Source organism: Peromyscus californicus, unplaced genomic scaffold (genome assembly GCF_007827085.1).
Source record: "Peromyscus californicus insignis strain IS unplaced genomic scaffold, ASM782708v3 Scaffold_1__1_contigs__length_55948999, whole genome shotgun sequence".
Lineage (NCBI taxonomy): Eukaryota > Metazoa > Chordata > Mammalia > Rodentia > Cricetidae > Peromyscus > Peromyscus californicus.
The window spans coordinates 37,178,615-37,201,593 of record NW_026294492.1 but is presented as its reverse complement, the minus strand read 5'-3'; the positions used below and the strand labels follow the sequence as shown (position 1 = coordinate 37,201,593).

At 41.9% G+C, this 22,979-nt stretch overlaps 1 protein-coding gene across 2 annotated transcripts; it reads right to left on the bottom strand.

Moving 5' to 3' along the window:
* Positions 1 to 3,210: 3,210 nt before the first annotated feature.
* Positions 3,211 to 19,351, bottom strand: LOC128115609 (uncharacterized). Of its 2 annotated transcripts, XR_008220224.1 has the most exons (3): positions 13,848 to 19,351; positions 8,768 to 8,844; positions 3,211 to 4,457 (listed from the first exon to the last, which is right to left on the bottom strand). XR_008220224.1 is itself a non-coding variant. In XM_052746480.1 (2 exons), exons 1-2 carry the CDS (start codon positions 10,308 to 10,310, stop codon positions 4,387 to 4,389), a joined length of 1,614 nt encoding a protein of 537 aa, XP_052602440.1. In that variant the 5' UTR covers positions 10,311 to 10,551; the 3' UTR covers positions 3,211 to 4,386. The 2 variants fall into 2 exon arrangements, 1 of the variants encoding a protein (XP_052602440.1); XM_052746480.1 differs by lacking the exon at positions 13,848 to 19,351 and having other exon boundaries at positions 8,768 to 10,551.
* Between the last annotated feature and the right edge of the window lie 3,628 nt (positions 19,352 to 22,979).

Sequence of the window (22,979 nt, the reverse complement as noted above, 5' to 3'; positions counted from 1 at the left end):
CAGTGATCTTCTGTCTCTCACAGTGCACATACATCTTCATGTTCCTATGTCAACTGGTGCACATATATCTTCATGTTCCTATGTCAGCTGAGAACCTGCATCAACTCTCACTTCTGCATGTGCTCCATGGCCATCTGCACATGCCCCGCCCCTAAGACAGACAGACAGACAGACACACACACACACACACACTTTTTTTTTTTTTAATGTATACAGTGTTCTGCCTGCATGTCAGAAGAGGGCACCAGATCTCATTACAGATGGTTGTGAGCCACCATGTGGTTGCTGGAAATTGAACTCAGGACCTCTGGAAGAGCAGGCAGTGCTCTTAACCTCTGAGCCATCTCTCCAGCGCCCACACACACTTTTTTCAAGGAGAAAATACACTTTATAACCTGTAAGGGTTCACTTACTAAGACCCAACATGTTGTTCATTTATAAAAGAGGTTGAAATGCTACTAATGTTTAATGTCCTGTTATTTTTCTGTTTAATGTCCTGTTACTTTTCTGTTACACTTGCAATGATGGAATTTCAATTTCTCCTTAAAGTAGCGTTTCTTCGTAAATACACGTTTTTAAACTTTTTTTTTTTTTTCAAAACAAGACCTCACTAACACTCATTCTGAAATGACTTCTAAATTCCGTATAACAAAATTGTGGGCGGGGGCGGGGGGTGTGTGCCCACTAAACACAATTTCGTCGGTCCACCTTCACTTTGGCTAAAGAAAAGTGGAGGCCCGGTAAACTACACGTCCCACCATGCATTGCTGCCTTATTCAGAGTAGGTCTCTACGGAAACAGAAAAAAAAAATTCTCCAAGTCCCACCTGTTACTTCGTTTCTAAACACCTCCTGCACTTTCAGCTCGGACAGCAAACACAAAAGCCTCGTGACCTGCCCTTGGCTCCCAGAGCCAGATAAGCAGGGCCCCCGGGTCTGGTGGCACCACCGCCTCGGCGGGGGAACGCCGCCGAGCTCCAGCGCTCCCCTCTCCTTTCCGGGGCTGGATGCACGCACAAGCCGCCTCCTGTCTGCATCCAATCGGGGCTCTCCAAGGCGCACAAGGGAGAAGAACCGCTTACTGGGCAAGCACAACACACGGTGCCGAGACAAGGGCTAGCAGTGCGGGGGCGACGGCGACACGACCCCGACAGGGCAACCTGGGAACACCGAGGGGTCCGGTCGCAGCCCCCGGGAGAACCGGCAGCCGGCCGCGCCACCAACCCCCTCGCGCCGGCGCCCCGCTCTCCTCGGGGCTCGCCAACGCGACCCTAAGCGCCGCCCTCTGCGCGCGCTTTCGAGCCCCTCAGGCCGGTCGCGGGGCCAAGTGACCTCCCTTCCCCGGAGACCGGCAGCCGGCGAGGAAACCGACTCCTGCCGGCCTGCCCCTCCGCGCCCCCCTCCTTACCGGCTTGGCGGCCTCCGCCCAGGTCCTGCCCTTCTTCCTACGGCCCTTTTCCCTCATGTCGGGTCCGGAACTGACTGGGAGGCTTCCGTGCCCCGGCTCCGGCTGCCTTCCCTTGCCTGCTGCGCCCTGCACGGCTTTTCCCGCGGGGCGGGGAAAGGTGGGAGAAAAGGGTAAGTCGGACCGGAGAAGCAGCTCAGCGGAGACGCGGCCACGCCACGGAGGCGCGCGGTGGCGGGGTGGAGGGGGGTCTACGGGGCGGCCGGTCCTGCTGCTGTTGCCACTGCTAACGCCGCTGCCATATTGGGGTCTTACTGTACAGGCAGCCGCTGAGGTCACGTGATCGCTCCCGCGCGGCCGTCACTACTGTACGCAGCCGGGCTGCGCGAACGAGCGCGCACTTCCGCGCGCGCGTTCCCGTCCCCCGTCCCCCGTTCCCCCCTCCCAACTTCCCCGCCTCAGCGTCAGAGCCGGCTGTCTGCAGCGGCTTCGCCACGCCCCTGCACTTCCTGTCTTGGGCCCGCCTCCGGCGCATGCGCGCGACGGAGGGCGGGCCCTCCAGAGTCTGTTGGGGGTCGGATGTTGGGGCGGTCACACCCACCGCGAAGATCTGCCGGCAGAAACGGAATTGGCTCCTTCTGGGAAAGGCTGATTGAGCGGTTGCTGACCGCGTGTATGCTAGGGGGAACTCTGGAGACTTAAAGAGCCCGACGCTTGCCTAAGGGATCTTGCCAAGTACCGTTCCGATAAACTTCATGTTGTATTTTATTGTGGTACAGGCTCATGGAGGGAAGGCCGATCTTAAACTCCAGATCCTGTTTTCCCATTATTGGTAATTACAGGCATGCACCACTGTGCCCTTGAGTTCGTTTTTACAAAGCTTGTCTTTTTAAAGATGTACAGCAAGCAGTTCTCGTCTATAATTAATCTCAATAGATGAGATAGGTTAGATTGATGTACCAAACTCTCGCGTGTAGGATGTGGAGAAACCAAAAACCAGATTGTTAGCTCACAAGACTTGCTTCTCAAACTTGGGTGACTTTTTCAGGCCACTAGAAACCACAGTTACATTTTTACATGTGATTAGTCTCATCAAAGAAATGTCATTTACCTCAGTGAATTCAGCATGGCACGGTGCCTGTATGTATCAGGCATCCGATAAATATTTGTTGAACGATTCAGCTATGTCTGGTCAAGGACTATTCATTATTCATAATGTCAGTAATACCCTCTTGAAAAATCCAGAAAATGGCATTTACCTCAAGGTTTTTGGTTGGTTGGTTAGTTGACTGATTTTGGTTTTTGATTTTTGGTTTGGCTTCTTTTTTGAGGTGGTTTCTTCATGTGACTTTAGGTGTCCTGGAACTCACTCTGCAGACCAGGCTAGCCTCGAACTGACAGAGATCTGCCTGCCTCTGCTTCCCAAGTGCTGGAATTAAAGATGTGTGCCACCACCGGCTGACAGTATTTGTTGTAAACAATACAGAATGAATGTATAGGGGGCTAGGAATAAACCTCAAAATCCCTGCCTCTCCTGGATACTGGATATTAAACCTGCACCTTGGCACAAGCTTTGTACCACTCAGCTGTACTCCCAACCATTTTGTTGTTTTTGAGACAGTCTCCTAAATTATCCAGTTGTTCTTTTTTTTTTTTCTATTATCAGCTTGATACAGTACAAATTCTTATCCTAATAGTGAAATGTTTCACTGAGGCTTGCCCAGTGATTGAGTAAAACCAAAACTTATTATAAGCCACTGTAGCGAGCACATACCCCAGTTACGGGGGAGGAATAATCACTCTTGATTCAGACTTGGTATAACACTCATTTATTCACACAGTAAGATTACAAGCAATATTCATCCTGTCTTCCAAATGGAAGCAGGAGTACCTCTCCGGGTATACAGGTCCGGACTCGCCACGTCTGTTCCTCTGGATCTTGGGTCAGCCTTCCTCAGGTCAGCCACGTCTGCACTGGGGACAGGATCTCACGTCTCTGGCAGAGGAGAGTCGTCTCGCGCGAGGGCCTGACGAGCTCTGTTGGTCGGGTCTGAGGCCTCATCTTTTATATTCTTTCCTGGCTAGGTTTCTAGTCTTATCCCTACTTCCACACATAGCTTATAGCTTATCACTACTCCATTTGTGGTTTACTTACATCATTCTATTGCTTATCATTCCTGACCAGGGTTGTTCACCCTAAGCCTTACATGTGTTCCTTACATTCCATCCCCTGATGCCTGAAATGTCTTCAACATAAAAGGCATCACATGAGGTCGCAGCCTGGAGATTTACAATATGTTATCCTAATTTGTTAATCCTAGCATTCTTATCCTTCTCATTCTGGGTGGTTTATTTTTATGTTTTTTCTCTATATATGCATTATATAACTTCAACCAAGTGCTATAAGCTGCAAATTCTTTTAACACATCTATAACAAAATCTCTACACAATATTCTAGTACATATGCTTTGTAAATACATTGGTTCTCCTGTTTCCCACTGTGGGTCATTCAGGAAATCTTTATCAATGCTTATTATTGCTTCATCAGGATTATGTTTTAGCCATGTTCTATATGTTTCATATATTCTGTGATTACCGCGGCCCACATATGCTGCAGCTAAAGCTGCGCTTATATGTAGGGCTGCATCCATGTTATTTCTGTGTATTTTGTACATTCCATTCACTTTATATACACTAGATTGTATGGTTCCATAATATCTCATGTATCCATCTCCAATTAATCTCATATCATGTATACCTCCTTCTATTGTCAAGTGGAATGTTAAGTGCATCAAGAGCATTGGGAGGTTGTCTACCTCACCTGGTTCTGATAGGTAGAACATTGCATATTTATGGGTGCAGTATTTGCATCCCTGTATCGTTCCTGCCATAGATAATATACCTATTCTATAGAAAATATCAGACAATGGTTCCATATATTTTTGGTATGTGGTATATAGTAAATTACTCATTCCATTTTTACTAAGTAAATCGAAGCGTCTGCCTGACGGATTCCAAAGTGGGTTTCCTGTTACTTGATTCCTGTAAGACATCTTAAGCATGGAGTTATTATCAAGCATTTGATTTTTTTAGACAAACATAAAGCAATACTTATCCCTAAAATTACTAAAAACCAAAAGGTTGCTAACTTTATCCAGTGCCACCATGTGTAAATTGGTGTACATATTAGATCTAATCTGACTAGTCTGCCTAAATAATCCCAAAAGCTGCATTTCTGCATCTGTTTTGCCCAGTCTTTATGTATGTATGTATTTGTTCTTAACAGATTCACTAGATTGTGCGTTTGTGCTTGTGATGTATGTATGGCTGCATCTTGTTCTTTAATTTTGTTATGTATGGATTCCAGTTGTTTCTGATTGAAATCTGCAATGTGCTGTAACTCCATTGCTTGTTTTACAAATGTTTGGTGATGTTCTAATTCTGTTGGGTCATTAAATAAGTGTGAGCCATCAAAATAATGTTTTTCTTCTAGTGTTAATGTGGTCACTCTTTGTTTGGTTATGTTTTTACCATCATAATTAGTGAAATTCATTTGTAGGATGCTACAGTTGTGTACCATATAGCATCCTGATTCTGTAATATTGAATGTTGTGATATCATCATTCATTGTGGTTTCATTAAGATTTATGCAGCTAACTAAAGTAGGTAAATATTTAGCACATATCAAGAAAGTGTAATCTCCCGTATCTTCTAGTGACTGTGTGATAGTAGTTACTGCCAATTGACTAGTTTCAAGTGTGCTTTCTGGTAAATGTGGATAAACGTATGTATTTGCTCCTAATGATATGGAGTCTTCTAATGGTATGTACACTGGTGTGTCATTCATATTGGTCCATAAGTAATGGTCTATGGGTACTAAGTATTGGTGGTTCCATTCTGATACTCCTGTTCTTTCAGTATATAGCTGTGGTATCGCCTTGGAATGATATGCTGAAAATGAATTTTGTAAGAAGATCTGTACTAAATGTATATTGCATAATCCATCTGTGCATGAGCTTTCATATTCAGGGTTTAGTATACTTTGATATTCTCTTGTTCTTCTCCCTAACCCTGTGCTAAATAAACTATTTAATTCATTATTCATATTACTGACTTGAGTTCGATACATTTGACACATCATCATGTTATGGTTAGTATTAATAAGTTTTGCTTGATAGGAGAATTGTTCCTTATAAAGGTCTTGTGACATTTTTATCTCGCCTTGCATAGTTTGTATTAGTGTATGCATGCCATCTATAGAATTTGATATAGCTGCTAAAGCTTCTGCTGTTTTCTTATTTACTTCTTGTATGTGGTATATTTCTGCCTTTATTGGTTCTATCATTGCTGCTGATACTCCTCCACCCATTATTCCACCTAAAATTGCTCCTGCCATAAAGGCTGCTACTGCCATTGCTTGTAGTGGTTTTCTTCCTACTCTTGTTGGTGATGAGTAGTCTAAATCAAATCTAAAATTCACATCACTACAATATTCTATAGGTGGTTTCAGTGCTGTCAAATCTATTGTAATTTCAATTTTTCTAATCCTAGGGTATAAAACTAATTTAGCTGGACTTTTTAGGTCTGGTATAATAGCTGGTGCCTTGACTACTGTTGGGGTTCCTTCTGGTGGTATTAGGTATCCTTTTGGAAAATGAGCTGTATATAATCCAATATTTTCTTTATTTGGTCTGGTCATATTTCCTCTAAATATAATTAATGGTGTGTTGGAATGTTCACTGAGAAAATCCTTATTTCTTGATATCGGGAGATAATATATTTTATCCCAATATTGTGTATGTGATTTCATTGATCCTCTAGGTTTGTGTGCTACCCATTCAGCCTTATTCCATTCTTTATATTGTGGATTTGGCATTAACATGTAGAAATAATATGGGAGATTATGGTGCTGTAATTCAATTACTCTATCCATTTCATAATCCAAAGTTTGCCAAAAACTCCCTGATCTAGTTATCCCATTTTTATAATGTACCATTAGGTCATCTGGATCCATAACCTTATTGATTCTCATAGCCTTTGTCATTTGTACATATGGTGGGATATATTCTACCTCCCTTATACCTGTGAAATTGTATGCCTTTTGTTCAATTGCCCTATTAAATATGAAAATATTTTTTGCTGCTACTTCATCTGTAGTAACATTGGCACTGACTTCCCAGGGTATGGGCATGTCCAGTAAGTCTTTAGATTCGTGAAACCAGCAAATTGATATCTTACTGCCACCTAGCATGTTATGTATTTTATGTTTTGGTTCATGTATCATGCCTATGGTTAATATTGGTGTGCTGTCAAATTTTACTAGTGACATATGTTTGTTTATTATGGTAATTTTACCATATATATTCAAATTTATTATTGTGGTTGCTTTATTTGTGGTACAGTTAGTCCGTACCGCTGTATTATTTGTTTCGGTAAAGCATGATAATTTGTTTCTCAAGCTTGTGGTACCTTGTGTTAGTGATTTTGCTAAGGTTAGGTTAAAAAATCCCAAATTACTTGCTTGCGTAAAATATGTTGGATATGACTGTTGGTCGTCATTAAATCTCATTATTGCCTGGACCTGCTTAGTAGCTGTTATATTTGCAGTACTGTCCACAAAAATTCCTAGCCATGGTATTTTCTGGCCTATTATATCTGTGATTGCTATTAAATCTTGTACTGACCTTGATGTTCTTCCAGTAAATAAAGGTCCTACATGTAGGTCCACTATAGTCTTTGTATTGTTGTTTTGTCTAATGTTTGTATTTGCTTCGGACATATTTATACATGCATATGCAAAAGAGTGTTTTTCCCTGTGTAATGTGGAATTTACTGTAAGTATGCAAATGTGTGTTATGGTGTCTGTGTTGCAATCATATTTAGGTTTCATTGTGTGTCTCATTGAAGCCCAAGGTTGTTGTATAATATCTGTAAGTATGATTGGGAATCTCCAATGTTCTACTCCTAATTGCAATATTTTTGTCCAGTCATCCCATTTCCATTCCTTTCCTTTTACTGATGGGTTATCTGTGCTATATAATACAGAGAAGTTACCATAGAATGGTAAATTGGGATAGTCTGCTACGCATAACCAGTTAGTATTATTTTGTCCTGGTACATCTAGCTTATGTTTTTGAATGTATCTCCATAAGTTATTGGGACATCTATTTCCCCAGGGTTTGGGTAATGGTATTATTCCAGATACTACTGGCCATGGTTTTACCATTTCACCATCATTGCATACTGTCCAATTCATAGGGTTGCATGGGTTTATAGGTGTTGTAGTTACTTTAGGTGTTGTACTAGCAGGGTAATCACCATCATAATAGTCATCATTGTAATTATACACTTGTTCTTCCCACCTTTCTGATGTCTTATTATATAGCATACCTATCTCCTCCATTTGTTGTGCTATTACTGGTGCGAAATATTGTCTCACAAAGGAGCTATTCATGCCTAGTTCGCAGTCAAATTCTGGTTCTGTCTCTATTCCCATTGTATTGGTCCTATAGTGTGAGTTTACCCTTAATGTGTTTGTTCTGATATGTGAATTCTTTGTCCAATACATGTTGTATATGGCTGCGTGATTGGTAATGTTGGTCCATAATTCATTGTAATGGCATTTTAACGGGTTCTGCTCATGTATGTTGGTGTTAACATCATCCCCTGATTCTAACATATATTCTTTGTTTGGATGGTATATGCTAAGTGCCATTCTATATTGATCGCAACCCTTATACCAGGCATATGTTAAACATGCTGCATATTTTTGCCAAAAACTGTGTGTTTTTCCTATGTAATGTGTAAATCTTCTCTCTGCTGACCAATATAGCGGTAATTTGCCTTCTAGATCATAAATTGTTGGTGTAGCAACGGTATTCTGTTTCCTAGTGCCCACTTGTATAACATGTGGTGTGGTGGTGGGTCTGTTTGTTGTGGGTGTACTGTCCAATAGGGCTGGCATTGGTATGCTGTTATTGCCATCACATCTGCTAACCTGAGACAGAAAAATGAGCACACAAAGGCTCCAATAGCATATAGCTTTCTTGCCTTCAATGTGCACATCACCTTTGCTATTCTTATTGCCTCCTGTGCAGATAGTGTATCCAGCATACCGTGAAGTTGGCTGTTCTGGATGCTGCAGAAGCGTATCCAGGATTGGTATTGTTGACTATGTTGTATGAGTAGCTTCTTTGGTAAATGATGTTACAGAAGGGAAAAACAAATTCTAAGATTGGCAGTACTATGTATACTGCAATAGCTATTAGCCAAATCGTCAGGAGGGCTGCCCTTATGAATATCACCTCCCTGACACACATTTATGCTATATACTCCAGCCTGACTAATTTCAAGTCCTTTTTACCTTGAGTTATCCACACGTTGTTTCCTGTTCCTGGTGCTATTATTTCTGCTGGGGATAATTTGTTATTCTTCCGGTTCCTGTAAAGGCAATTAGGATTCCTTATTACTTCTCTATCTATAACTGTAGGATAATCTATTGTGTGTTGTTTTTGTATAGCTTCTTCTATTGGTGACTTCCTATTTATTCTGGGTCTGGTATTCAATTCATAAGTTGCTATTTTTATTGCTAATGACAGTGGTATTCCCTTATGCATCTCTAGCTGTTTTTTAATCATTCCGTTCCATCTTTCTATTGCTCCAGCTGCTGTCGGTGTATAGGCTCTATGGAAGTCCCATTGAATGTTTAAGTTTCTAGCCATTCTTTGTGTTTTGGCTCCTGTGAAATGAGTTCCTTGGTCTGATTGTATTATATCAGGTATTCCATATGCTGCACACCATCCCCAGACTGTAAGTATTGTTGTGTTTTGGTCTGGGTGTGTGCTTTCTCGGGCCATCCCGAGACCTGTTGTTATGTCTACTAGGGTGCAGCAATATTTTCCCTTGAAGCTGTTTAACGGTCCTATGAAGTCTATTTGTAGGATTCTATTAAAATCCATTCGGTGTCCTATTATCCCTTGGTAATTGTGTGTTAATCTTGTAATAGCCTTTGGGCAATTGTTGCAACTATTGATTGCTTTCTTTATTGTCTGCCATGTTATCTTAAGATTTCTTTTATCGAACCAACTTTTTAGTGCATGTGTACCTATATGTCCTAACTGCTCATGGATTTTCAGTATCTCTTCTGTACTTATAGGTATGTCCTTAGTTGATGGTCTTACCTGTATCCATTCTCTCTGTATTTTACCTTTTCCTGTTTCTGGATTAATGTTTGCCTTCCATGTACCTTTTAACTTTATACTTAACGCTGAAGCTAGTTTGTCTACTACTTCATTGTTTTTACTTGTCTCATCCTGTTTCTTGGTATGTGCATCTACATGGTATACTATGATTTTGATTAGTCTGCTTGCTGCATCCAATTCCTGCCATGCTGCCTTTGACCATATGTCTTTACCATTAATTTTCCATCCATTATTTCTCCATTTACCTGACCATACTGCTATGCCATTTGCCACACACCATGAATCGGTGTATAAATAAATTTGTTTATAATTGTCCTTTATAGTTTGTCTTATCGCCAATAGTGCGGCTATAACTTCTGCATGTTGGGCTGATTTATCAGTGCCCTGGTCTGTAATGACCATTCCATCCCCAGGTCTATAAGCGGCTGCTCTCCATCTCACTTTGTTGTTCACCGTGGTTGCTGATCCATCGGTGAACCAGGCATTAACCAGAGAGGGATCGTACTCTCTAGTCCCCCAATGGCCCATTGGTACCTGTTTCTGGGGAGGGGTTGAGGTTGGGAAAATGTATCCCTCTGGAGTCATGGGCCTGTCGGACTGAAGTATCGACTCCGATACCGCTGGTACCGACCCCTTTGCTGACAGAGGTGTTGATCGAAGGAACTCCTGAAGGTACCATTTCCATTGAAGTACCTTTCCTTCCATGGGTAGTCCAGCCCACGCCTCTCCTGGTGCCTTTACCCAGTCCAAAATGGGTATATGTGATCGGAGAGTCACATGGTTCTCTTTGAGCAGTGAGTGGATTGTCCTGAATGCCTCGTAGGCTGTCCATATGGTTCTTTCGAACAGCGAATATTTGTTCTCTGACCATGGGAATTTCTTGCAGTAGAAGCCTATTGGCGTTTCCCTGTCTTTATTTTTTGAAAATATATTCCAATTACCATAACCCTGCATATAGAAGATGTCCACAAATACGTGGTCACCGGGCTGTATATAATATAGGTGGCTATACTGGTTTATATATTTCAGTACCAATTTAACGGCATTTTCGCAGTTTTGGTCCCATTCAAAATCCTGTGCTTTCTTTGTTATTTTATATAAAGGCTGTAATATGATCTGTAAGTATGGAATATGTTGCCTCCAATATGCAAATAGGCCAATTAGATGTTGTACCTCAGTTTTATTCTGGGGTCGCTTAATTTGTTTTAATTTATCTATTATTGTTTCGGGTATTGTTGGTCCTTCTGTAGTCCAATGTACCCCTAAGAATTTTACTTCTGTTCCTGCTTTATTTACTTTTTCTAGGTTTATAGTCCATCCTTCATTTCTTAAATGTTGAATTAGTTTCTCTAATGTACTTTGTACTTTGTCAATGGCTTGTCCTACTATCATTATATCATCTACATAGGTGTATATGTTACAGTCTGATTCTGGCTCGAAGCTCTTTAATGTAGTTGTTAAGGTGTTGTGTGCAATAATAGGTCTGTTCAAATACCCTTGAGGGAGTCTCAAGAATTGATATTGCTGTCCTTGCCATGTAAATGTAGTAAGTTCCCTAGATGTTGGGTGTAATGGGATTCCAAAGAACATATCACTTAAGTCTATAGTTGCCATTGCCTTTGGAGCTGAATTTTTAATTCTAAGAAAGATGTCTTCCACATCAGGAAGTTGTCCTGGAAGTTTAGGTGTTTTTTCATTTATTCTCCTGAAGTCAACTGTAAATCTCCATTTGCCATTAGGTTTCAGCACCGGCCATACTGGGCTGTTATAATTGAATGATTGAGATTTCTCTATAATGCCTTCTTTTAGCAAAGTTTGTATAGTCTCTGTTATTTCCTTAATACCTCCTTTGATAGGGTATTGTGCCGTGAAGGTCGGGGGTGTGTGTGGTAATTTAATAGGTTGTATTTTTACTTCTGCTAGATTACATCTGACCTTAGCTATTCTCTTATTATTTAGAAAGTCTGGGAATAATTTTCTTATTTCTTTAATGCCTAGGATATTACAGGGTGCATTGAAGCTAGCTGCTTCAATCTCATATTCCTTATTATATAATTTGAGTCTTAATTTTATTACTGGTACTTCTGTTTCTGCTGCTACTCCCTGTATTATAATCCTTTTATCAGTTTTAAAATGTTCTGTAAATTCCGTTATTATACTAATTTCAGAACCTGTATCTATTAGCCATTTTACTATTCTCGGCCCTTTGTTAGTTATTATAGGTATAGCTACGAATGGTCTACCAGCCGGGTTGATCAAGTCCGTCTTGGTATGTAGCGTCTGGGGGGTCCTGCTCTTGGGGGCCTGTGATTGTTCTGATTGAAAAATTTTGGTCTGAAATTTGGTTTGAAATTTCGATTGCCTAAAAAAGGTTTTGGTTGGCATGTCTGTCTCCATGGGTTGCTCTGTGTCTCTCTCCATGGGATATTTTTCCTTCCTGTCAACCTTCTAATTGGGTTCCATGGTTTATTTGCATTCTGTCTTATGGGCATTTGATTAGCTTTCCCAAATGGTCTTATGTTCGAAAACCGCGGTGTAAATTTCTTCTTGTCCTGTTTCTTATTAACATTGAATGATACTACCTTGTCTATGTCCATTTCCCTGTAAGATTTAAAGAATTCCATGGCATCTGAGATGGTTTGACATGCCTGCAGGGGTCCAGCTAGGCTCATTTTAAGGTGTGCTGGAGCTCCTTTAATAATGATCTTTTTAAATTGTGGTGTAAAAGGTGCGGCTTGAGGTGTGAGTACCTGGTTGTATATGAAATACAATATGCCTAATTTTCTACATTGTTTTATGGCTTGTGCATATGTTGTCCACTGTGCTGCTGATTCAAATTGAGTGAGGTCTAATGTTGGAAATGCAAATCTCCAAGCTGCAGTAATCCAATCTAATAGTGGATGTGTATCGCCTTTTGATGTCTCAATTACATGCTCTAGAGCTTCTGATACTGAGGGGTTCTCTACTATGTTTCTGATCTTTCTCATTTCTAGATCAGTTGACATGACTGTGTCAGCTCCCTTTTCCCACAGTCGGCACATATATTCTGCGTCTTTCTGTCCATTTTGGGCATAATCTTTCCGTAATTCTGAGATCTCCTGAGGAGTATATGGCCTGATTTCCTCAAACTTCGTTCCCATTTCAAATTTGGGACGATTACTACCTCCTCCAGTGCTGAAGGGGTTCAGAGCTGATATAGTACTTCTAATAGGAGTTCTCTTACTTTGGGTAGAGACAGGAAATGATGGTACGGTGTTACATCCATTCCATCCAGGAGTAGCGCTACGCTCCTGTTCCTTCCTCACTATGTTTAAGGCTAGCCTTTTGCCCATTAATCTGTCCTTATCAATATCCTGCACCGTTTTCATAAGCAGTGCGGTAGTTTGTGCCTTGCTACATCCCTCTAATTCTTGTTCTACCACATCCGGATTTGTTAATGTGTTAGTTACATTTACTGATTTCATGCCGGCCTTATTTTTAACCTTGGAGGCTACTTTTCTCCACTGTTCTTCAACCTCATCTTGGTATTCTCTACCTGTCACTGGGGAGATGTTAGTCTTCTTAAATTTCTTAATTAATCTATTCATTGTAAGTGGTATACCAAGCCGTACAAAAATTTAATTAATTTTTTCCTACGGTACCACTCCCAGTCACTAATTCGTTTAGACTGATTCAAAGAATCAGTTATCAATTTTTCAAATTTCAAATCCGCAATCCTTTCTATCCTTTTGGCCAGCCAGCGCCTCATTTAGCTCTTTCCCAGCACCTTCCGCTCTTCCCCAGGGGTCTGGGTTGGCATCAAGGTGTCCGGTATTCTTTCGGTACTCCGCACCCTTAGGGAGGGTGGTGTTTCCCGTCTGCTTCTGATACTCTCTCTCCTACCAGTTCTTCCTCCTTGGACCTTCAGATTTTCTTTAGGTCCTCAGAGTTGACTTCGAGGAGTTGATTTCTCAGAGCGGCTTTGAGGTCACTTGCTAGTTTATTTGGTTTCCTGTAATTTGTTACTCCACCAGAGTAATAGCCAATTCTTTTGTATTACTTATTTTACATTCCTCAGTGCTCAGTGGTCAAGGAGGCTTTAAGCCCAAAATCCTGCCGACTACGCCAACTGTAGCGAGCACATACCCCAGTTACGGGGGAGGAATAATCACTCTTGATTCAGACTTGGTATAACACTCATTTATTCACACAGTAAGATTACAAGCAATATTCATCCTGTCTTCCAAATGGAAGCAGGAGTACCTCTCCGGGTATACAGGTCCGGACTCGCCACGTCTGTTCCTCTGGATCTTGGGTCAGCCTTCCTCAGGTCAGCCACGTCTGCACTGGGGACAGGATCTCACGTCTCTGGCAGAGGAGAGTCGTCTCGCGCGAGGGCCTGACGAGCTCTGTTGGTCGGGTCTGAGGCTTCATCTTTTATATTCTTTCCTGGCTAGGTTTCTAGTCTTATCCCTACTTCCACACATAGCTTATAGCTTATCACTACTCCATTTGTGGTTTACTTACATCATTCTATTGCTTATCATTCCTGACCAGGGTTGTTCACCCTAGGCCTTACATGTGTTCCTTACACCACTGTCATCCTAGGGTCCCCCCTGCTATGTAGCTTCCCTGGTTCTGTGGGTTGCAGTCTGATTGTTCTTTGCTTTCTATCTAGAATCCACTTATGAGTGAGTCCATACCATGCTTGTCCTTCTGGGTCTGGGTTACCTCACTCAGGATGATATTTTCTAGTTCCATCCATTTGCCTGCAAATTTAATTTCATGCTGTCATTGTTTTTCTCTGCTGAGTAGAACTCCATTGTGTATATGTACCACATTTTCTTAATCCATTCTTCAGTTGACAGGCGTCTAGGTGGTTTCCAGGATCTGGCTATTACGAATAATGCTTTTGTGAACATAGTTGAGCATGTATCTTTGTGGTATGAATCAGCATTCCTTGGGTATGTGCCCAAGAGTGCTATAGCTGGGTCTTGAGGTAGATCGATTCCCAGTTTTCTGAGAAACCGCCATACTGATTTCCACAGTGGTTGTACAAGTTTGCACTCCCACCAACAGTGGAGGAGCGTTCCCCTTGCTCTGCATCCTCTCCAACATAGAATGTCATTCGTGTTTTTGATCATAGCCATTCTGACAGGAGTAAGGTGGTATCTCAGAGTCGTTTTGATTTGCATTTCTCTGATGACTAAGGATGTTGAGCATTTCTTTAAATGTCTTTCAGCCATTTGAGATTCTTCTTTTGAGAATTCTGTTTAGCTCTGTAGCCCATTTTTTAATTGGATTTTCAGTATTTTGATGTCTAGTTTCTTGAGTTCTTTATATACTTTGGAGATCAGCCCTCTGTCAGATGTGGTGTTGGTGAAGGTCTTTTCCCATTCTGTAGACTGTCTTTTTGTCTTATTGACAGTGTCTTTTGCCCTACAAAAGCTTCTCAGTTTCAAAAGGTCTCATTTATTAATTGTTGTTCTCAGTGTCTGTGCTACTGGTGTTATATTTAGGAAGTAGCCTCCTGTGCCAATGCATTCAAGAGTATTTCCTACTTTCTCTTCTATCAAGTTCAGTGTAACTGGATGTATGTTGAAGTCTTTGATCCACTTGGACTTGAGTTTTGTGCATGGTGACAGATATGGATCTCTTTGTAATCTTTTACATGTTGACATCCAGTTATGCCAGCACCGTTTGTTGAAGATACTTTCTTTTTTCCATTGTATAGTTTTGGCTTCCTTGTCAAAAATCAGGTGTTCATATGTGCGTGGATTAATGTCAGGGTCTCCAATTTGATTCCATTGGTCTGTATGTCGGTTTTTTGCCAGTATCCAATTATTCTTGAATTCCTTCTGTAGCTTTGGCAGCCTTTGAACTTGCCATCCTCATTGCTTAGCCTCTCAGTTACCTGGGGTTACAGGCCTTCACCTAAAGGCACAACTCTAGAGATGACCTATTGTCTAGCATGTAAGAGATCACTAGATGGGTTCCAGCAGTTCATACAACCTCTTTCTATTATTGGCAATATTTCCTGTCTCAAAAATGGTGACTTTGTCACCTTGTCTTCCTAACACTGAGGCATTAAACCCATGAGGTCTGCTGTGGAGCAAGGTCCAGGTCAGCTGTGACTGTATGAAACCCTGCTTCAAAAAAGAACCAACAATAAAAAGTGTGTGTGTGTGATAAATGTGAATTCCTTTGTGGCTTTTTGAAACAGGGTATCTCTCTTTGTAGCCCTGGCTGTCATGGAACTTGGTTAGGTGACTAAGACTGGCCTGGAACTCACAGAGATCACCTGCCTCTCTCTGCCTCCTGAGTGTTGGAGTTAAAGGGATGCATCACCACACCCAACCTACATGTGGATTTTTTGAGTAATAGATTGATACCTTTCCTGGAATTTTAAATTTATCTTTACTTATTTATACTAGGGAATGTAGCTAGACTTTTCCTGCCCGGCCCACAGTCAGGACAAATCTCTCTCACCCGCCAGTCCCACAGCCGCTCAGACCCAACCAAGTAAACACAGAGACTTATATTGCTTACAAACTGTATGGCCGTGGCAGGCTTCTGCTAACTGTTCTTACATCTTAAATTAATCCATTTCTATAAATCTATACCTTGCCACGTGGCTCGTGGCTTACCGGCATCTTCACATGCTGCTTGTCATGGTGGCAGCTGGCAGTGTCTCCTCCCACCTTCCTGTTCTCTCAGTTCTCCTCCCTGTTAGTCCCGCCTATACTTCCTGCCTGGCCACTGGCCAATCAATGTTTTATTTATTGACCAATCAGAGCATTTGACATACAGACCATCCCAGAGCAAGGGAACAAATCCAGGACTTCAACATGTAGGCAAGTGCTCACCCACTAAGCTTACATGCTTACCTCTCAGTTCAAAAAGGCTAAATTAATTAGAAATTTAAAAAAAAAAGGTGTTTGTAAGTTTGAGAGACCGTCAGCTACTTATCACAGGATTCTAGCAATTGATATGTACATATATTTTCACCAATCCCTTTAATAACTCACAGCACTATACATAAGATTCCTGGTACATGCCACCTCAGTACAAAGCCTGTCTCTAGTCAACTCAAGAAGGCCCAACTCAAGCCAAACCAGGGGAACTCCTAAGAGCTTTATGTCCTAACCAGTCTTGACCAATTTGCCAATGCTTGCCTAAAGTCAGTTCATGACTGGGAATAGGCTCTACATTGGTTCTGCTCAGAGTCCATGCCTCTGACCCTACATGGAACAATAGCAATGGCATTATGTGACAGACATTTCCTGGGGAAACACAAGAGACACAACACACTCACTCATCTACTCACCTCAGTAAGAGAGCCCACAACAGACCAAAGTATCCGGGACTATGGTGGTCCAGCCCCTCGATAGTACCCTCCCAGGGTCCGGGAAGAATCTACAACCAGCTGATAATTAATCTTAAGTCTCATTTATCTTTTGACAAAAATTAATAAAATACATTTAGAACAGAATTATTTCTAATCATATTTCTCTAAGTTTTATACCATTGATGAACAGTTCATCAAAAGGATCTGGAATTGTATCTATTTATTCATATTCAAAGCTCAATATTTAAGAATCTAGAGGTAAATAACAGCCTGTATTCAGACTGGCAGCTTTAGAGTGCCTTTGTCCTGCAGCGGCCTAGTGTATAGTATGAACAGGTGATCCAGAATTCATGAAGACGGGTCAATATCCTGTGAAGACATGTAAGCATATCCTCTTCCTGACAGTATGAAAACATCAGGACCTTTTCAGATACCAGTGAGAAGAGCGTAGAGGCTTAAGTGTAACTTTATGTCTTGGCCTGGGGGTAATAAGGAATGCCTGTAGTGGGAGATGTGAAAAATTAAGCACCGATTCTAAGAGCTCTTGAAGTATATGTAAGGCTGTTGTCTATAAATGAGCTCTAGGAATTCCTAAAATTGAAAAGCAGTGAAATAAATGATGTATTACTTCTTATTTCATAACCATAAATCATAAGGACATAAGCCTCATGGGTGAGCTTCCATAGGGAGAGAATTTATAATTGTTGGACAGACATATGAAAAGGTGCCAGTATATCCTGTAGAGCCAGCTGCCAATCTATAGACTCATAAGTTTCATAGTTTGATATAAATATAATATCATCTGTGCAATAAATGTATTGTAATATATATGTATATACACATATATACTACATATATATTATTATTAGTTTGGGGGACTGTGAGGAAGCTATAATTGACAGTTGGTTCTGATAGTTAATCTGTATATATAAAATGAGGAACTCTGCTCAATAAATGAGTCCTGGATAAACAGAATTTGCATTTCCTGCTCTGTATGTCAGCTTTGGCCTCCATCATGGCAGGGTGAGTAGGCAAGCTAAAAGGGAAATGCTGACAATCTTTAGGTTGAGGAAGTATGGCAAAGAAGCGATCTTGTAAATTTATAACCATTGTTATTTTGATTCCTAGGGATGGTAATGGGAGATGGCAAGCCAGGCTGTGAGAATCCCCTTGGCTTTAATGAATTTTATTTAATTTCTTAAGATCCTGTAACGGTTTATAAGCCTGATTTTCTTTAAACAGCAAATATTGGGGTGACTGAAGGACTGGTGGGAGGCTTTATATGCCCTATTTTTAAGTTTCTCCTCCACCAGACAGGTCGCAGTTACAAGTCTCTCAGTATTCAAAGGCCATTGTTTGATCCAGAAAGGAACAATGGAGTTTCCTGACATGTGCCCAGCAGTGAGGGCGATAGTGGCCCCTAGGACAAATCCTGATAACCTCGGCCATGTCTGTCATTTATAAGTTCTGGAATAATGGGCTCAATTATGCCTTGAGCTTGTTTACTCAAGTTCCTTTAAGTTTAAAACCCATCTGTAGCATTTGAGCTGATATTAGTCACAGCAGAGATTAATGGTACATCCATTTGTTACAGTATGTCTCTTTCCCATAGTGTTGTTAGGTATGGAGGATGACGTATGGGCAGAATATGCCATAATTTTATCTATCTGACCATCTTAATATTTTTGAGCTGCTAGCAATACTGCTAGGTTGACTTAGGCCTATAAGAGATGAAAGAGTAATAATCGTCTTAAATACTTGACCAATCTTTTCTTGAAATATAAGAAACATCCGTGCTTATGTCTAGCAAGCCAATTATTTTCTTTCTCTGTATTTTAAGTGTTTAGTTGGTTTGGAATATTTAATTTCCTAAACGCAGAAAGCCATATCACTAGAATCCACACCATCAGCTCCCTCAGGCACTGCCCTGCGTGAATCTGAATTGTTTTAGTAGAGAGTTGTACAATGATCTTAATTTCTTCAGTAAGGTCAGGAATCAAACCCTCCAGGGAGGACCTTAATATTTTGTACAGCAGGGGAGCTACGACCTATTATTAGCCCCAGTGTCCCTTCTGGGGAGGTCTGTAGACTCTTATATTAAGGTATACATAAGTTCATTCTTAAAGCCTATATATCTATTTCAGACCTCAATAAAAACGTTATCCATAGATCTAACTTAGGCTTACATTCTCAGTATCTATAGGTCATTTACTGAGACTCAGGTATCATTTATAACATATCTAGATATTTTTATATTTTTCTATTCCAATGGCTTGCACTACATATAAATTATTTCTTAATGTTCTTAAACATTCTTTATATCTAATCCTTTATATCCTTATAAAAACTTTACATCTAAAAGCATTTTTGTATTTAATTCATCAGGAGATATAGGTGATTGATTATTGAGACTAGCCAATGTAAAGTGAATTTCTTTTTTTTTTTTTTTTTTTGGTTTTTTCGAGACAGGGTTTCTCTGTGTAGCTTTGCGCCTTTCCTGGAACTCACTCTGTAGCCCTCACTCTGTAGCCCAGGCTTGCCTCAAACTCAGAGATCTGCCTGGCTCTGCTTCTCCAGTGCTGGGATTAAGGCGTGGTCCAACACTGCCTGGCATGAATTTCTTTTAATAAAGGAACAGTAAAAGGTCATTTTGAAATCTGTTAGGTGAGCTATCTTTTACTTAAAATTGGATAGTAAGGCAAATTATCTTTAAACCTGGTAAATGGAAATATAATCTAAATGATCTCAAAGCATAGTTTGGACAAAACCCTGGCAATAAGGGATATGGCAGTTTTGTCCAAAGCTTAAACATTTTAAATGTTAGGGGGCTAAGTAATGAATTGGTTATATGAAACTTAGCATACTTAGCATGTATATAAATATGATTTTGTATACATTACAGAATTTGATCATTCATGAGATAATCAAGTTTTAATTTGTATCCTAATAATTATCTCTATTAGCTTATAGCTTTGGTACAGCTGAGGACCGAACCCAGGGCCTTGTGCTTGCTAGGCAAGTGCTCTACCACTGAGCTAAATCCCCAACCCCCAGAAGCTGTTTCTCTTCAGACTCATTCTGACAATTTGGGGGGGGGGATACATGGCTACTCACTGTTCCAAACGGGGGCGGGGTTGGTGTCCCCGGGATCTGCAGCATCCTTCAGTGAAGACTGTAGCTGATACTCCAGAGGTCTCCAAAAAATGTACCTCTCGAAGAGTTGAGCCTCTAACTGGGCAACCCTCTGTGAAGCGATACCTCTCTCCCTGGATATGCTCCAAACCTTACTTATCAGACCCCCCCCCCACACCCGAACCTGTAGCGAGCACATACCCCAGTTACAGGGGAGGAATAATCACTCTTGATTCAGACTTGGTATAACACTCATTTATTCACACAGTAAGATTACAAGCAATACTCATCCTGTCTTCCAAATGGAAGCAGGAGTACCTCTCCGGGTATACAGGTCCGGACTCACCACGTCTGTTCCTCTGGATCTTGGGTCAGCCTTCCTCAGGTCAGCCACGTCTGCACTGGGGGCAGGATCTCACGTCTCTGGCAAAGGAGAGTCGTCTCGCGCGAGGGCCTGACGAGCTCTGTTGGTCGGATCTGAGGCCTCATCTTTTATATTCTTTCCTGGCTAGGTTTCTAGTCTTATCCCTACTTCCACACATAGCTTATAGCTTATCACTACTCCATTTGTGGTTTACTTATATCATTCTATTGCTTATCACTCTTGACCAGGGTTGTTCACCCTAGGCCTTACATGTGTTCCTTACAGAACCTAAACATTTAAATCAGTTCGTGGCGTCAGGTATCGGGGACTATGGGGGTCCAGCCCCTCAATAGTCCCCTCATTTTGAAACCAATGTCCAATTTGATGAACCAATGAGTTTTGTATTGGGGTCACTAACAAGAGCATGGGTGAGTGGTGACTTACAAGGAGCAGGGATTGTTGGTTTTTAAAGTGGTGGCAGTGCCATGTTAGCAGCGCTGTTACCATGCGAGAAAAGTCAGGAGGTATGACAGAACCCATTATTAATAGTTTATTAGGGGAAGAAGACAGAAGGGGTGCTCAGGCCTGTGGGAGACACATGCAGAGAGAGGGGAAGGAGGAGGAGTCTGTGACCGGTGTCGTGAGGAGTCCCCTGCACATGCACATGGGCTTACGGAGCTAAGCCATGCATGCACATAGATCACATGATCACACTGTGCACAAATTACGTGATCACACAGCACACAGATTACGTAGGACGTAAGGCCCCTTACTTGGCTACTGAACTGCATGTGCGGTCATTTAGCCAGGAATTCCAACATTCCAGGCTCTTTGCTTGTTATAAAAAAGGGTGGGTGAACAGGAATAGGGGTGCTGTGTCTCCCAAGAACTGCTTCCTGACTTGGTGGGCATCGGTTAACTCTTGAGGGGTAGGGAAGGGAGCTTCTGAAGTAGCCAGCCGTCCTGGGGGTAATGGATTGTCCTCTGCTGCTTTGGAATTGTCTGGTGAGGTGCTGTCCAGGTGGATTCAAGCTGGCTCCAGAGCTCGCTGACCTGTCCAGGTGGATTCTCTGGAGCTCAGAAGAATTTTTAAACATATTAAGAAGTATCCATGGGAAATTTAAAACCTTAAGCTGGTGACCATGATGTTACAATGTTTAGTACTCTGCTATATTGGATATTGGTTGGTGTTAGTGAGAGAGAGAGGGAGATAAAGGGAGAGAGATATTTGGAACATGCTTTTAATTTTTACCTGAGGTACACCTTATCTGAGACAGATTTTAAGGCACCTATTTCCTTTATTAGTTTAGCATCCAGTTTGACTGTTACTGTTCCTTACTGCCTGGATATATCTGGTGGTTCTCTTCCTCCAGCTCTATGGTGGCCCTGTAACAATTAGCTGAGTAGTTAATTAGGAGAGGGAACCAGGAAGGAAAAGCTTGTGGCTTGGGACCTCATTGTTCTGGAACTGGTGGCAAGGTTGTGCATCCTGGTGTCCTCTGGAACTTGAGAGAGAGAGAGAGGGACCAGGAAGCCTCTATGCAGCTGCTCGGATAGTATGTGCCAGCGTTTGGCCATTCTGTTCACGGGCTTTCTCATCTCTCCCATGGTACCTTAAAATGCCACAGCTGAGACTCTGCCTTTGGGGTCAGGGGCCTCCTCTCCAGATGCTTAAGTTAGCCCTGATGCCAGGAAGCTCTGGGAGACATGAGACAGGTTTTATTCCGTATCTTGAATTATGTATTTTAGATTCTGATGGATTACTGGTTTGAGGGAAGCCAAAGGAAGACCCGCCAGGAGGCAGGTTGTAAACTGATGTCTGGCTATAGAGCCACCTGGGCTTTATACTCCCAGTGTGATCCTGAACTCATTTGCATGTGTCCTAGCCTGCTTCCAGACTTGTCTGTTCTTTCCAGGGCAGCTTGAGAACCAGTGAGAGGAAGAGAGTGGGAGGAGCTAAGGTGAGAGCCAGAGTTGGGCAGAAGTGGCCCCCTGATACTGGAGAGCCCGCCCAATACCAGAGAGCAGAGCAGAAGTCAGATAGGCAGAAGTGGTTGCATGTGGCACAGAAAGAATCAGAAATGGGGAGGGAGGAGGGTTCAGAGCATAGGTAGAAAGCTTGGGGATAAGGTAACTCTTTTCATTTGCCCATTTGCTGGCAGAAGGTAGATAATTCACGTGAAATATCGGGGTCCAAGCAGCCATTATGTGGCCATATTTATTGGTACATTTAAGGCCTTTCTCAGAGGAGGAGTGAGACCCAGAGGAGGAAGCCTTATGTCCCATGACTGCAGCTGAGAGAAAAAAAAAAATAAAGAAACAGGATCAAACTCCAGTCCTGGGTATCCCTGAGGTTGGAGAAGGATCTGTGAATCAGCACAAGTTACCTCAGCCTTCGTCAAGATGGAGGTAAGGGCTGGGAGTTTACACAGCCCGAGGACCCCCAGGGTTCGGCAGCTAGAAATGTATCTCAGGATGTGGTCATGGGAAAATGGCAAGGGAGTGAGTGGAAGGGAAAACTCACTGACTGGAGAGGCAATGTTGTGCAGAG